The 15,375-nt window shown below is 40.3% G+C and overlaps 1 protein-coding gene across 1 annotated transcript in view; it reads left to right on the top strand.

Moving 5' to 3' along the window:
* Positions 1-15,004: 15,004 nt before the first annotated feature.
* Ss (aryl hydrocarbon receptor spineless) overlaps positions 15,005-15,375 on the top strand; it is a 201,566-nt gene continuing 201,195 nt past the window's right edge. Inside the window, exon 1 of the mRNA XM_076308716.1 lies at positions 15,005-15,126. Within this exon, the coding sequence (XP_076164831.1) occupies positions 15,005-15,126 (122 nt within the window). The remainder of the gene's footprint in view (positions 15,127-15,375) is intronic.

Genomic DNA, 15,375 nt, shown 5'->3' with positions numbered 1-15,375 from the left:
TACCAACTCGCGTCCTCGAAGCACGAATGCGCGTTTACGGGGAGTCGTTGAAACAAGGAGCTCGACTTTCCAGGAACTCAACATCCAGAAACGGATCCCGCGGTGAGAAAATTTACGTTACTGGAAGCTACTGCACGTAACCTTCTCGAACTTCTCGATTTACACTCGTGGATGAATACAAACGGCGGTACGAAAATGGGTTCTACAAGTCGATAGTTCATTATATTCTTCGAAGAAAGAAATAGAGTTCGTGGAATAAAATATTTTACGATGTTTTACGTTACTGGAAGCTACTACATGTAACGTTCCCCAATTTCTCGATTTACACTCGTGGATGAATACAAAGATCGGTACGAAAATGAGTTCTACAAGTCGATAGTTTATTATGTTCTTCGAAGAAAAGAAATCGAGTTTGTGGAATAAAATATTTTACGTTACTGGAAGCTACTATATGTAACGTTTTCGAACTACTCGATCTACACTCGTGGATGAATACAAAGACCGATACAAAAATGCGTTCTATAAATCGAAAGGAATTCATTATGTTTTTCGAAGAAAAGAAATCGAGTACGTAAAATGAAATGTTTTACGACTCGTGCAGAGTATCGAGGACTAGATGTATGTTTTTCCATTGTAAATAAAAAGGGTGGTCCAAACATGCGTTGTACAAATCGAAAGGAGATAATTCTACTCTTCGAAGAAAATAGAAAATAAATCGAATACCTAAAATAAAATCTATAATACGTCTAAAGGATCTCGATGTATGTTTTCCCATTATAAATAAAAATGATGGTTCAAAAATGCGCTGTAAAGGCCGAAAGGAGATAATTCTACTCTCCGAAGAAAATAAATGTAATATGTAAAATAAAACCTATGATACGTGCAAAGTATCAAACTCGATGTATGTTTTCCCCTTGTAAATATTGGGTTGTTCGGAAAGTAATTTCGTTTCTTTTGGTGATAAATGAAACACGATTTTTTAAGAGTGTATAATCATTTTATTAAATGATATATTCTCCATTTTGGAAAACAACATCACATTCCGAACAACCCGATAGAAACGGTTAAAAAATGCATTATGCAAGCCGAAAGGAGTTAATTCTACTCTTCGAAGAAAACAAATGAAATATATAAAATAAAACCTATGATACGTGCAAAGACTCAAGAACTCGATATACGTGTTCCCCTTGTAAATAAAAAGGGTCGAAAAATGCGTTGTACGATTCGAAAGAAGTTAATCCTCTCCGAAGAAAGTGTACCTAATACGTAAAATAAAATCTTCTATGTACAAAGTATCGAGAACTCGAGTTCTCGATATTTAAAAAATTCTAGAATATTGACAAAGCGACCATTCGTTCCGTTCCAAACCACCCATTACGGAGCCTATTAGAAGGAAATCGAACCGTGTTACCTACGCGACACAGAAGAAACCGCTGAAAAACGTTTCATTCCATTCGACGTGTGAGCGAATCGTGTGCGTCGCGTTTCATTAACGCGCATGCGCGCGAAGACTCGGGAGAGGGCAAGATGGTAATCTGGCTCGCGGGGCGCGGCCTCGTGATAAGCTTAGGTCTCTTTGTATCGAGTACGACCTTACGACGGTGGTTGACTACCCCTGGCCGTCCGTTGCAGAAGTAATTATTCATAGCACGCAATTACGAGCGGTGCGCGGCGTGTCGCTGGTATCGCGGCATCAATTGCGCCGCTGCTCGCGGCCCTGATTGCGGGTTTACGTCTCAAAACAATGATTTATCTAATTAAGCCTCGGTTTTGCATTGTTAGAACGGGCTTTTGTTGTACGCGGCACCCATTATCCCGCCGTCTATTATTCCCGTGGCACGGAATAGCGACAGATCGGCTTTCGTGCCGTGGAACTGTTCAAGACGCGAGATTCGCGTAAACTCGAACGATACAGACAAATCCTTAAGAACGTCACCTTACGAATCACGAGCTTCGATGTACACGATCGACTCCGTTCTGTCCGTGATACGCTAGTTGTAATTTTTCTCGCGCAGTTCGACCGTTTACCGTTGATATCCGCTATCGAAGAATTTCGCAAGAATCGCGGTCGCAGTAGCGCGTTCTGTCGGTTGGTAATTCTGTAATTACCGAGAGAGAGATTGGTGACACGTGTCGCCGACAGATGGCGCCAGAGTATTCCTTCCGAGATGCTGCGTTCCCGCGAAGACGCCAGTCTTTCTTGGTTGCTTGGGTTGGTCGTTTTGAGAAAAGCACGAACGATGATTCCGTAGGAAACAGAGTGCAAGTATGTTTGTATGTATACACGCAGGAATATAATGTACTTACACGATATCATTTTAGATTTACCATTTGGGACGAGCACGATTAACGTTGAACGATTTTTCAGGATGTATCGAGATACGTTTATCGAATGATGAAAGTAGAACCGTGTTTTCGAATTTTTGTTTCGTAAAGGTGGTAGACGACGTGTGCTCACCACGAGTGGATTCAAAGTTGAACGAATCGCTCGATCGTTCGTGTCTTCTAGAAAATTCATAAGGCAAAACATTTCAGATTGTTATTAACCTCGTTGAGTCGATCCGGTGTACGTCACACGTAGGTACGCATATATTTATAAAATTACTACATATGTAGTTTCGAACAAAAAACAATTTCATTATGCTTCCTTTCGAAGGTTATGTATGTGTCTGTACCGATCGACGTAAATTACGAAGAAACACATATTTGCCCTAGCTGTAGACTTTTTTCATGTAGTTTATATACACGTAAGTACTTACGGACCGTCAACGTAATGATAGCCAAGTAATTATTACGGTACGATTTTTTCCGTTCGCATTGAACAAGCGTTCCGTTTTTCTCGAGTCGTTTAATTCGAACTCGATCTCGAACTTCCAATTTCGCGAAACGATGGTTAACAGCGACGAAATTAATCCTCGATCAGTATCGATTACGATCGACCGCGCGTCGCGTAAACAGAGAATTATCGTATAGGCTACGAGTAAGGTTAACGATCGATTCCATAAAATCCCGCGATCGAGAATTAACAGGCGTTCTCGTGGAACTTGATTTAACGAGAGACAAAAGTAAAAGTTATCAGAATTCGATTTCGTTTAAGAGGTAAACAAGGTTCGCGTCTGAATTTGCGTGACCCAGACCGACGGAGGGTGTCGAAGGGACGGTGCTGTGTAAGACAGAGGACAGATGTGGGCAATAGAAAAGAAGAGAATGAAAGCGTGTATTGCGATGCATTTGAGAGGTTACAAACATAAAATGTGAGTATCGAACCGTTTTGACTATTACGCAGAACTGGCAATTTATGATAATTTAGTAAGTTTTTCACGTGTAATTGGAATTAAAACCTCTTTAGTATCTAACTTACTGGATACTAAATTATTTTGTTTTTTCAAAATTGATGCCTATCGTCTACAAATACCATAAAATATTTTAATACCAGTAAACAATTTTTTGTTAGGTACTGAATTATTGTTTGTTCAAAATTGATGTCCATCATCAATAAATATCACAAAATACTTGTGATAAGTTACTGGTTTAATACCAGTAAACAATTTTTTGTTAGGTACTAAATTATTGTTTGCTCAAAACTGATGTTTATTATCTATAAATACCACAAAATACTTTAATATCAATAAACAATTTTTTGTGAGGTATTGAATTATTTGCTCAAAATTGATGTCTATCATCTATAAATATCACAAAATACTTTAATATCAATAAACAATTTTTTGTGAGGTATTGAATTATTGTTTGCTCAAAACTAATGTTTATTATCTATAAATATTGCAACATGTTTTAATACCAGTAAACATGGTATTATTTTTTTTTAAATACCTTGTAAACAGAACACTCAATGGGTTAACAAATTTTTTAACCTCCCATAAATAGAACATAATGTTCGAAACTGTGAATACATTGAAAACCTTGTAGACCATAAAAGTCATTGATGTCGTGAATCGAGCGAAGGTTGCAACGGTCTTCAGTCATTAAAGTTTTGATTACACCGAAGGTTCTGAAGGCCTTAAGAGTTGTGAATGCCATAAATGTACTGGAAGGTTTGAATGTACCGAAAGTCTTGATGAACTTAAATATGTTGAAACTCTTAAGATTCTTAAAAGGGTGTATTAGAAGTTTCGGAAGAGTGAAATCATTTTTAAGAACCTTAAAACTCTTGAAAGCCTCGAAATTTTCAAATATTTCGAACAAACTAACCTTTTAATGGTTTCAAATCCTGAATGCTCTATTATATCGAAAATTTTTAACTTCTCGAATACACCGACAAACATCAAAGTTTTGAAAGTTTCGGTAATAAATATAATTGCACAATATTCGGTCCTAAATATATTGCAAATTTGTTAAGTTTTAAAAATTTTCCATTAAATACACCATAGCTTGAAATTCCTAGTGTAAACGGGGTCGAGGAATTTCTATGGATCGATACAAGAGGAAAATGCACAATAACATAATTGCATCGGAGGCTTCGTTTTCGAGAAAAGTGCATTTGAAAATCGATCTAGTACGCGTGCACCTAAACGATAACGAGCGTTACGGAATTTACTACAGACGGCTACCGTAAGTGTTTTTGTATATGTCAGACACTATTTACCATCATTACTTACCTATTAATGTGTTCTTAAGGTGTGTGGAAGACACTTTAAACGTCTATAGTAGAATCCGTAACGCTAGTCATTAGTTAGGTGCACGCGTACCGTGTAGATCGATTTTCTAATACATTTTTCAAATGCAATTTTTTTATTGTTTATCTTCGTTTTATTTCGAGCTGTAGAATTTTCTTGGAAAATACAGTTTGCACCAAGAATGTTGGTTCACGGTGTATATCGGGTGTTTTTAATGTATCTTGAGTGTATTCGATGTTCCGAAAACTTTGAAAATTTGTAAGTCCTGCAAATTTTGAATATTTCGCAAATCTTGCTGTGTACGAAAATCCTGAATGTTATTAATCTCTTGAAAATTCTTCTTTAGTTTTATATTATCTTGAAAATCTTTTACTAAGCAGTTTTATATTATTGTGAAAGTCCTTTAGGAAGGACTTTTATATTATCTTAACAGTTCATTGCTAAGAAATTTCATAATATTTTGATAGTTTATTAATAAGAACTTGAAAATGCTTCATCAATGATTTTGATAGTATTTTGCAAGTTTTAAATATACCGAAGGTCGCGCAAGTCTTGTAAGTTCACAAAGATCTGAAAGGCTTGTGAGTCTTGCAAGTCATATTGATTACGAAAGTCTTGAACTGTATTAAAATCTTTTATCAACAAGTTTTACAATATCTGGAAAGTCCCACGTGTCTCGAACAATTTCAATCTTGAAATTGTTAAATATTCTCCAAAATCTTGCAATGTAGAAAATCCTTAGTGTTTCGAATGCCCTGAAAATCTTGAAAATTCTCAATACCTTAAAAACCATACTAATTTTGCAAGTCATATTGATTACGAAAGTCTTGAACTACCTTAAAATCTTTTATTAACAAGTTTTACAATATCTGGAAGGTCCCACGTGTCTCAAATACTTTCAATCCCAAAATTGTTAAATATTCTTGACAATCTTGCAATGTTGCAAATCGTTAGTGTTTCGAATGCCCTGAAAATCTTGAAAATTCTCAATGCCTTAAAAACCATACTAATTTTGCAAGTCATATTGATTACGAAAGTCTTGAACTACCTTAAAATCTTTTATTAACAAGTTTTACAATATCTGGAAGGTCCCACGTGTCTCAAATACTTTCAATCCCAAAATTGTTGAATATTCTTGACAATCTTGCAATGTTGCAAATCGTTAGCGTTTCGAATGTCCTGAAAATCTTGAAAATTCTTAATGCCTTAAAAACCATACTAATTTTGCAAGTCATATTGATTACGAAAGTCTTGAACTGCCTTAAAATCTTTTATTAACAAGTTTTATAATATCTCGAAAGTCCCACGTGCCACGAAACTCCCGAAATTGTTAAATATTCTTGACAATCTTGCAATGTTGCAAATCCTTAGCGTTTCGAATGCCCTGAAAGTCTTGAAAATTCTCAATGCCTTAAAAACCATACGAGTCTTGCAAGTCACATTGATTACGAAAGTTCTGTACTTCCGTAATTTCCTTAAAATCTTTTATTAACAAGTTTTACAATATCTCAAAAGTTTCACGTGTCTCGAACAATTTCAATCTTGAAATTCTCTTGCCTGGAAAACCATACAAGTCTTGCAAGTCATATTGATTACGAAAGTCTTGAACTGCCTTAAAATCTTTTATCAACAAGTTTTACAATATCTCGAAAGTCCCCCGTGTCTCGAACAATTTCAATCTTGAAATTGTTAAATATTCTCCAAAATCTTGCAATGTATAAAATCCTTAGCGTTTCGAATGTCCCGAAAATCTTGAAAATTCTTCATACACCGAAAACCGTACGAGTCTTGCGAGACTTCAAACTTCTGGAAATCTTCCATCAAAGTTGCGTCCGGGCTGTCGAGTCTTCGAAGATATCCAAACAGTTTTAAGTTCGAGTAACGTTCGAAACGGTTCGAAAGTTCACGAGTAAATTGGTTCGGGTTCTCGTAAGAGAAGGAGAATCGAACGGCCATGGCTAAGTACGAGAGCATTAAAGATAGTCAGCTGCGGGAGCCGGTGCTTTAGTTGCGTGTAAAGGAGCTCCTCCAACGGTAGCGTCCATGTCTGAAATGCATGCGTGAAATGAGTTCTTAACGCGAATGAGATTTTTCGCAAGAAGGTGTGTAACGTGTTATTAAAACAAGACCGAGTCTGCCACACTTACCGTTCACCAGTAAATAAATAAAAAGGCGCGTCGTTTCGCCCGTACAATTACCGCCGGCGGGGTGAAAAAAAAAGAAAAAAGAAAAGAAAATCTCGTATCCCTTGAATTAACTTTTTTCTCCCATTTATAGTAACCAGATACATCCTAACTTGTTCGCAACCTGCTCTTACGAAACAACGTTCCTTTGATCGTCCGCGTTTCGATCTTGTTGGCGCGGAAAACCGTATTAAATTCACCGTTAACCATTGCGATCGCTCGTCGCGGAAATATCGCGACGATGCACATTTGCAAGAACGAAAATATGGTAACGGTGGTAATTGCGAAGGAATAATTCATAAATTTAGCAAATAAGAAAAAAAAAGAAAAGGAAAAACCGTGGTAAAGCAATTACGAATGAAAAAAAAAAGCAATTACAAAAAAACCTTGAGAAGTTATAATTAGTTCTACGCTATTCAAGATAATTGCAGCTGTGCATTATAGAATTAGCGACGTTGTAAAAAGCCGTTCGACATGGACATTGGAGAAGTTTAAACAGCGACGGACATTTTTTACGTAACTACACCAGCGACAATGTTAATTATTTCGCTCAAATAACGTTCCGTTTTACTTGCACAACTGAGTAATATCGGTAATAAGAATTTTCAAGTTTTATTATTTGATTTTCATTGGTGTATATATATATATGAAGTAAGATAAATTGAAGTAAATACAATATTCGACTCTTAAGATACTGAAGTATAATGTAACGTATAATGTTTATAATTCTATTGTTAATACTAAAGTTCTCGATAATCAAGTCTGACGGACATTGATCGCTTGTACTTAACTTTTTGGTAATATAATTCGATCAATTTTCATAGATAGTATTTGAAAGCTTGGAAATCAGGATTTATAGAATTAGGGTTGCTAATATTCGTAAGTCTAGTAACTGGTATTTATCGAACCCAAAATTGCCAGTACTTAAATGCTCGAGAAGTATGTTCGACGTTAAAAATATTAATGTATTTATCAATCTAATATCCAAAACTTTTCTTTGCTTCAAGTACAATAATTTCTCCTTTCATCGAACTTGGAAATCGAAAGGTGGTGTTCGTTCTCTTCTTTTTTTGTATTTTATATGTACTTACACTGTTCAATTCTAGTATAGTAATTCCTAAGCCTTAGATGACAAATAACAAAATTCTATTCACAGCAGAGAAATTTTTTTTTACATTTAGTGAGCATGTTCCTAGAAGATTAAATGGAGGACATACAATAAGTTGAATCTTTTTTTTGATTGGAAGAAAAAAGAATTAATTAATGCATCTATTATTTCCTAGCACCTGTGTTCTGTTTAAAATTCTTATTACGCAAGTTTAAGTTTGCCTAATGAAAAGGAAGTTTTCTCCTTGCTTACTTACCAACCCAATCGATGAATTGACAACTTTTTTTGTCGATGTCTCGATACAATTCTTGGAAATTAACACGTGTCGGTATTAACACGTTGATTGCCATGTTAGTTTTCCATATTTAAGGATACATTCGATATTTGTGCAAACCGTCGCGAAAAAGTGGAAAAATTCATTATAGTGTTACTAACAACGGTAACGTTATTTAAAAGTTTACAATTGCAGTAAACTCCTGATAAAATTTCCATTTTAACCAATCACATTTTCTTAATACGAAAACAATTTATCGGTAGAAAAATGATCGACACATTCAGTGATGTTTCACTTTCGTTCGAATAAATTCACTATTTGTCATATTGGTCATTATTTAAATACATCGTTTTATTTTTCGTTAATCTTCGTCTCTATACTAAATTTTTATGTGCCAGATTCCTTACTATCGTTTATATTTTTGTATTAACCGGTCAATTTTTTATTCGATCAGAAATTCGGTTTCATAAATACTTACGGAGTTTACTGTATTAGGATTTATTGAGAACATATAGAAAACAGATAATCTAAGCACTGTGACGACACTTACAGACAACCATATTTGAAAGGCACTTTAAGTAAGCACATAAAACAACGATCTATATCATGACACGATCGATCACGTAACGAGAAGTTCGTTAACGCGTAACGGTCACCAATTCATTCGTATTCACACTGTATAGAGAGAGAGAGTTCCATTATATAATACATATATTATATTCCACAAAGTTTTGTTCAATTTATTTCTTCAGAACTTTACTTACCAATTTTAAAATAAATTCTAATAAGATTCGTTCCTTGCAAATCCTTTAGAGAAATGGATATTCAGTGCGCCATAATAAAGTTGCATAATGTATCTATTATGTTCTACAAAGTTTCGTTTAATTTACTTCTTCAGCAGCCAGCTTTTCAATTTTAAATTAAACTCTAACAGAGTTCGTTACTTGTAAACCATTTAGAGAAACTAAATGGTTATATATAGATATAATATATCTATTATATTCCACAAAGTTTTGTTCAATTTATTTCGTCAGAACTTTGCTTACCAATTTTAAAATAAATTCTAATAAGATTCGTTCCTTGCAAATCCTTTAGAGAAATGTATATTCAGAGTGCCATAACAGAGTTGCAAAACATATCTATTATATTCTACAAAGTTTCGTTTAATTTACTTCTTCAGCACCCAACTTTCCAACATTAAAGTAAATTTGATCAAGATTCGTTCCTTGTAAACCATTGTAAACGTTGTAAACTTTTCTTCGACTGTTCGTAACACTAACGTCATTCAACGTGTTAACGAGTAAGTCATTGGACACTGAAAAGTGAAACGTAAAAAATCGGTCGTTGGCGAAGTTCACCAATACACTCTGATTCAACGTGTTAACGAGTAAGTCATTGGACACTGAAAAGTGAAACGTAAAAAATCGGTCGTTAGCGAAGTTCACCAATACACTCTGCCAACACAGCCATAGTGTCGAGAGAGCGTGTCAAACGTGCCTCAAAAGGGAGGATTCGTAGCTGACAGTGGTCGGGACATCCCCATATGTGTCTTTCGCGTGCAACCTAGGTTTCGCGCGGGCGATAGAACAACGCGAACGAGGTTCTGTAACGCTTTCTTTTTTTTTCTTCTTTTTTTTTTTCGCGTATATCGCCGATCGAACTCTTCCTCCAACGACAACCGTCAGGAACAACAGAAACTACTTACCTCGTGACGGGTGGAGAGAGTGTATCGGGTCGATCTAAAACGACGAAGATAAAACAACCGTCGAATCGCATGTCACCGAGACGTTCCCGATCGGTCGTGATCCGTTTCCGGTGGAATCGTGGCGATATCAACTCCGGTGATTGCCCGAGGGAAAAAAGTGTGCAACGTCGGCCGTCGATCTCGATCACGGGATCGAATTCGAATCGTATTGTCGCCTTTGATGTCCGTGGCATGTCGCAGCTCGCCTAAACCCTGGAATGGGAGATGTCGGCCGTGTCTCGCGATCTGATAACCCTCACGAAGAGAAACCTCGATAAGAGAAACGCGTACCAACGATTCCCGAACGCGTTGCCCCGCGATTGTCTCGAGCACGTTTGCGGTGTCAACCGATCGTTCCTCGAATACAATATGGCTACCCAGGCATTGGAAGGATGTTCGAAAGCTACGTGACGATATCGAAGACGCGTCACGGAAGAATCGTAATCGCCGAATGTTCATCGGTTTGCACGTGGACCGTGTGGTGACGACAATTATCGAGGAGAGTCACACATCAAGTCACAAAATCGTGTCTGATCGTCGTTTAAATTAATTTTACTTTTATTTAAATTAATTTTATTTAGTTTCGAAAGAATTGTGTAAGATTGTAAAGGTTGTACCATTGTTTTTAGAATTAAATAAATTCGTGTATGTAATTGTGCGATAGTTGTTCAAATAAAGGATACAATGATCTTACGAGATTGAAGAACGGTTTGGATGGACAGTGGTACGTTGGAGTACTGTGTTTGGTCCTACATTGAACCGATGCGACGACAGTGTAATTTTCAAGACAGAAAAGGGTGTTATAAAGTGTCCGTAGATGCGACTTATCACGATGCGGATCTATAGGAGAAGCTAAGAACATGCAAACAGGAACGTGGAGAACGTTGCGCGAGTTCCATTGTGATTGTTACTTTGATTACGAACTATGTAGAAGATGTAAGTGCGATACAAGTAGGTAGGTGTTGTAAGCTTTGAACGTTTTCTAGCGACTTTGTCGCTTCTTCGCGATCGAAGTTCAAGATACAGATAGGTGTCACAATGTGTAAATAGGTGTGACTTGTCACGAGTGGATTTATAAAATGAAGTTAAAAACACGGAAACATAATCCGAAGGATGTTCCACGAAACCCATTGCGATTGTTATTTCAGTTACGAACTAAATGGAAGATGCAAGTGTGATAAAAGTAGACGCGAATGTTTTCTGGTTACTTTGTCGTTTCTTTGTGAACGAAGAGGGTCTTTGTCAAAGTTATTGGTCAATGTCGTTTACACAAAAATGAAGAGCATTGTTAACGTATTAGTTACTACGCGAAGAAACGAAGAAGCTTTATCTATAATTGACGCAAAGTGGTTATCAACGATTAGAAGACGCAATTTTGGGAAAAATATATTTTTTATCTAGTGTGAGTTATTTTTATACTTTTCTTCGAGTTAAATTGTTAGAGGCTATGTTCAAAACTCTTGGGAATATTTGTCTAATTTGAGACGATTCTCAGAAATTAAACCGAGCAATTTTGTGGAACAGATTTGCTCAACGATGATCGAACTTGTATAATATTTAAATAGCAAAGGAGAATACTTTTTCTACATTGAATTCTATATAAATTATTTGAGTATTGCACTTTATATTGTGCCTGTGTGACATTTCCCTGGACAATGGTTTCTAATTAATGATCATTGATTAAAAATTATCGTTTAAATTTAATGCTTCTACGACAAGTTTGAACAATTGCTTACGATTCTGCATTCCGTCGGGTAACTTTGGTAAACATCTACCAACGAAATTGCATTAAATGCAAAAAAAAAAGGGCAACCCAAATCGTTTCTAAGCACTGTTTCATACTATCGTATTTACTCCGTCAGGAACACGAAAACAAGATTAACAAAAAATCGAACTATTATAAACATTGTAGTAATAATCGGTAAATTACTTCCGTGTTTCTGTCTCTCTGCAATTTTTTATGCGTAAGATTGCAATGCATATGTATACCTACACGACTGCTATTAATATTAATAAGGCTCATGTACTATTTATATTCTTCTTGGCCTATGACTACTATGCAAGAAGAGGAATAATATTATCGTTCAAAATAATGCGAAAAGTGCCTCGTGAATAAACTTAGCAATATGTTCTGTTAAAAATTAGCGAACCATAAACGACGTTAACGTCAATTGATCAAGAAGAAACCGGAAGAAATCTTCGATGCATTTGTAATTGAAAATAACAACGAAGAGTGTTTACAAATTGTTTACACATTGAAAAGATCAAAGATTACAGAAGAAGCATCGTTGAATAAATTCTTAAAGAGCTACCAATTTATCTGCCTCTCGATGCAACCGAAGTCTCGCGAGTGCATATATTTATAAAAATGGCTGAACTCGGATACAATTCTACAAGAAAGAAGACACACGTTCTAAGAACAATGTATTCGTGGGAAAAAAGTTAGTTAAAAAAGTTAGCGCAAAGAAGAAAGAAGAAAATAGTCAAGCATCCGAATATTTACGCAAAAGAATATTCTATTACAAAATACACAGGAGATTGTTTCCCATGTCCATATTCCTTGATCGTGACTGGTTCGATCGGCTCATAATTTTCATCGTCTCGTCCCGGATACTCACTTCGATCATCCTCGACTCGATATATATCTTCGTTCTCCGTCGAATAGGACCCAGCGACAAATCGACACTAGTCCAACCTCGTCAACCAACCCGCAGCCATCGCAAACTCGGCGGAGATCCACGGATAAACCGGGACGATCATCGAACTTAACAAGCAGTCCTTGTCGAGACATTGCAAACGACATGGAATAGAAACAACGAAATTCCCGACTCCGTCCGTGTGCGTCCCCAAGATAGAGGGACAGAGAGAGTCCCAATGGTGCGTAGGAGCGGTACGCGCGCTAGACAAGGACGGGGGGTCACCGGTGGAATAGGTGTAATCGTTTAACGCGCACGATGGTATCTCCGCGAGCGGCGCGGGTTGGGCTTGTTAGCGCCATGCTGGCTCGGCGATTGGCCGGTCGGGTCCCGCGGTGGGCGTGGCCACCGTGGCGGTAGGGGATCGCGAGTGCTTCGAGGGGTTAGAAGAACGTTGTCCGCGGGTGGAGCCCCTTACGCGGTTTTCTCCCACCTCCGTTCGCGTTGTATCGCGCCTGTATCGGGGCTACACGCACAACGCGGTCATCGCGAACCATCGTTGGTGTGCCGCCGTGACGGCGACGTAGTGGGGGAAGGCTTGGTTCGCTCCCAGGAACGATTCCGTACAGGACTGGGGTAGAAGGTGGCGGCTGGCCCGACGATCGTGTCGAGGTTACTCCTCTGACGAGGAGGCAAGTCCACCACCACCACCGCCACCACCACCGGCCCGTTCCAATCTATGCCACGGTCTCCTGACTTATGCTACGCCCGGCGGGGCCGCCAGTGCACGACACGCTTCTACCAAGCGAGCACCGGGTTCTCCGTGCTCGCTCTCACCTCCGCGTCTGTCTCTGCCTCTCGCTGCCTTTGCAGCTCGCGAATCCGCGTTTTTCTCGCGCGACGGGTCACCGCGGGGAAAGAGAGAAAGAGAGATAGAGATAGAGAGAGAGAGAGAGAGAGATAAGGAGAAGGAAAAAAAGAAACAAGGTGTCCAACAGGAGAGGGAAACGGCGCACTAAAGGAGGGGGGGGCGGTGCCGAGGACGAAGGGGGGGAGCGAGCGACGGTGGGTTCAGTTTCCGCGCGCACGTGACGCGATCCGATCGAGAAGCGCGTTTCGACGGCCTCGCGGTACCGACAGTCGCGTCGTTGCGTACCCTCGCGGTTCTTTGACGTTGGAACTGCGCAGCCCCGTGTCACGTGATCGCGAATGTGAACCCCGGAATCCCGGTACCGAGTGTCCCGAGAAAGAGAGAGAGAGAGAGAGAAAGAAATATATAGATAGATAGAGATAGAGAGAGAGAGATAGAGAAGGATACCAGTGAGAGTGCGTGACAAGTTGAGTGAGAGGTAAATAGATCTCGGGGAACCTGTCGAATCGAAACGAGACGAGTGCGTCGCAGCACTGGGTCGCCGACACTCGATGGAACGCGACACTGCGCGGACTTCGGTTCCCGGTGAACGATCTAGGCGAGATCGCGATCGGTGGTGCAGTGACATTGGTCAGTGACGACGCGTATACGCAGGAGCAGTGATCGACTATCCGGTGACAGTGAACTCGGGTTAACGCGACAACGGGAACGGAACCGTCCATCCATCAGGCTGGAGGATGTGTTTCTGTCGTCACGGTGGGGTCTACCGTGATCCGACGCGGTACGAGACTGTCGGTGCGACGAAAGTGGCGGTCCGGTAGCCGCGGATGTTCGAATCGATTAACAAAGTTGTCGTATAGTCGTGGCATAGAAGTGAGTGAGACAACACGATCGGTGGTGAAAAATCAGGGGCGCTGTTCCTCGAACCGTGACTGTCATCGTACGCGACCAATGTGGTGGAACGAAATCATTGAACGTGCCTAGAGGTGTTCGTTGCCGGTGAACACGGTCCAACGGGGCTAGAACAGTGCCGATCGTCGAGGGTGTTACCGATTATCGGTTCCCCGGTTACGTCGTACCGTTTTCCCGCGAACCGGCGCGAAAACAGTCGGAGAGGTGTACGTTTCCAGGGAACAGCTGTCGCAGCTGCACCGTCCCGACGCCCAGCACCGGGATCGGGAGTCGAGAACTCGACGCCGGCAGCTGGTCGACCCGTCAGCGACAGACGACGATGACGTAGCGTCGGCGGAAACGAAGGGCGTCACGGTCTGCACGGTGTACGCGCTGGACAGGACCGCCTCGGCGGGGCTGGGGGTGGTTGGGGGTGTCGTCGGTGTCGCTGGCGGTGGAGGAGGAGGAGGCGGAGGGGGAAGTGGCGGCGGTAGCGGGAGCACCGTCGGGGTTGGTGTGCCAGGGGTGGTCGCCGGGATTTGTGGACCAGCGAGCGCGTCCCTCGCGGCGGCGACGGATTACGTGACGGCGGCATGCTATCCCCCGGGATCTCAGCTCGCCCTGACCGCCTCTCACCCTCAGCCCCACGTCGTTGATCCCGCGATGACGCCCACCTCGGCGCCGGTGCCGACACCGACCACGGCGTCGGGACCCAACAACCCGGTCGCCATGAGCCAGCTGGGAACTGTTTATGCCACCAAGAGACGACGCCGGAACGGGAAAAGGTTGGTAGTGTTGCATCGAGTGGGTGCATACGAACCACTTCTCGGAAGTTTCACGGTGCGAACGTAAGACCGAAAGATACCTCGTCTGGAACCTATGTTCAAAGTTCAGGTCCACGAGACTACTGCTTAGTTTGCGACGGGGGCTCGAAAGATCTCTCCGACAAGCATTTGCGATTAAACGAAAGTTACTCGATAGTTGGTTGCCTTGGTTGTCAATGGAGGCTCGAAAGATCCCTCCAAGAAGCATTT

This window comes from Ptiloglossa arizonensis, chromosome 1 (genome assembly GCF_051014685.1).
Source record: "Ptiloglossa arizonensis isolate GNS036 chromosome 1, iyPtiAriz1_principal, whole genome shotgun sequence".
Classification (NCBI taxonomy): domain Eukaryota; kingdom Metazoa; phylum Arthropoda; class Insecta; order Hymenoptera; family Colletidae; genus Ptiloglossa; species Ptiloglossa arizonensis.
This window is presented reverse-complemented; position numbering and strand designations above follow the sequence as displayed.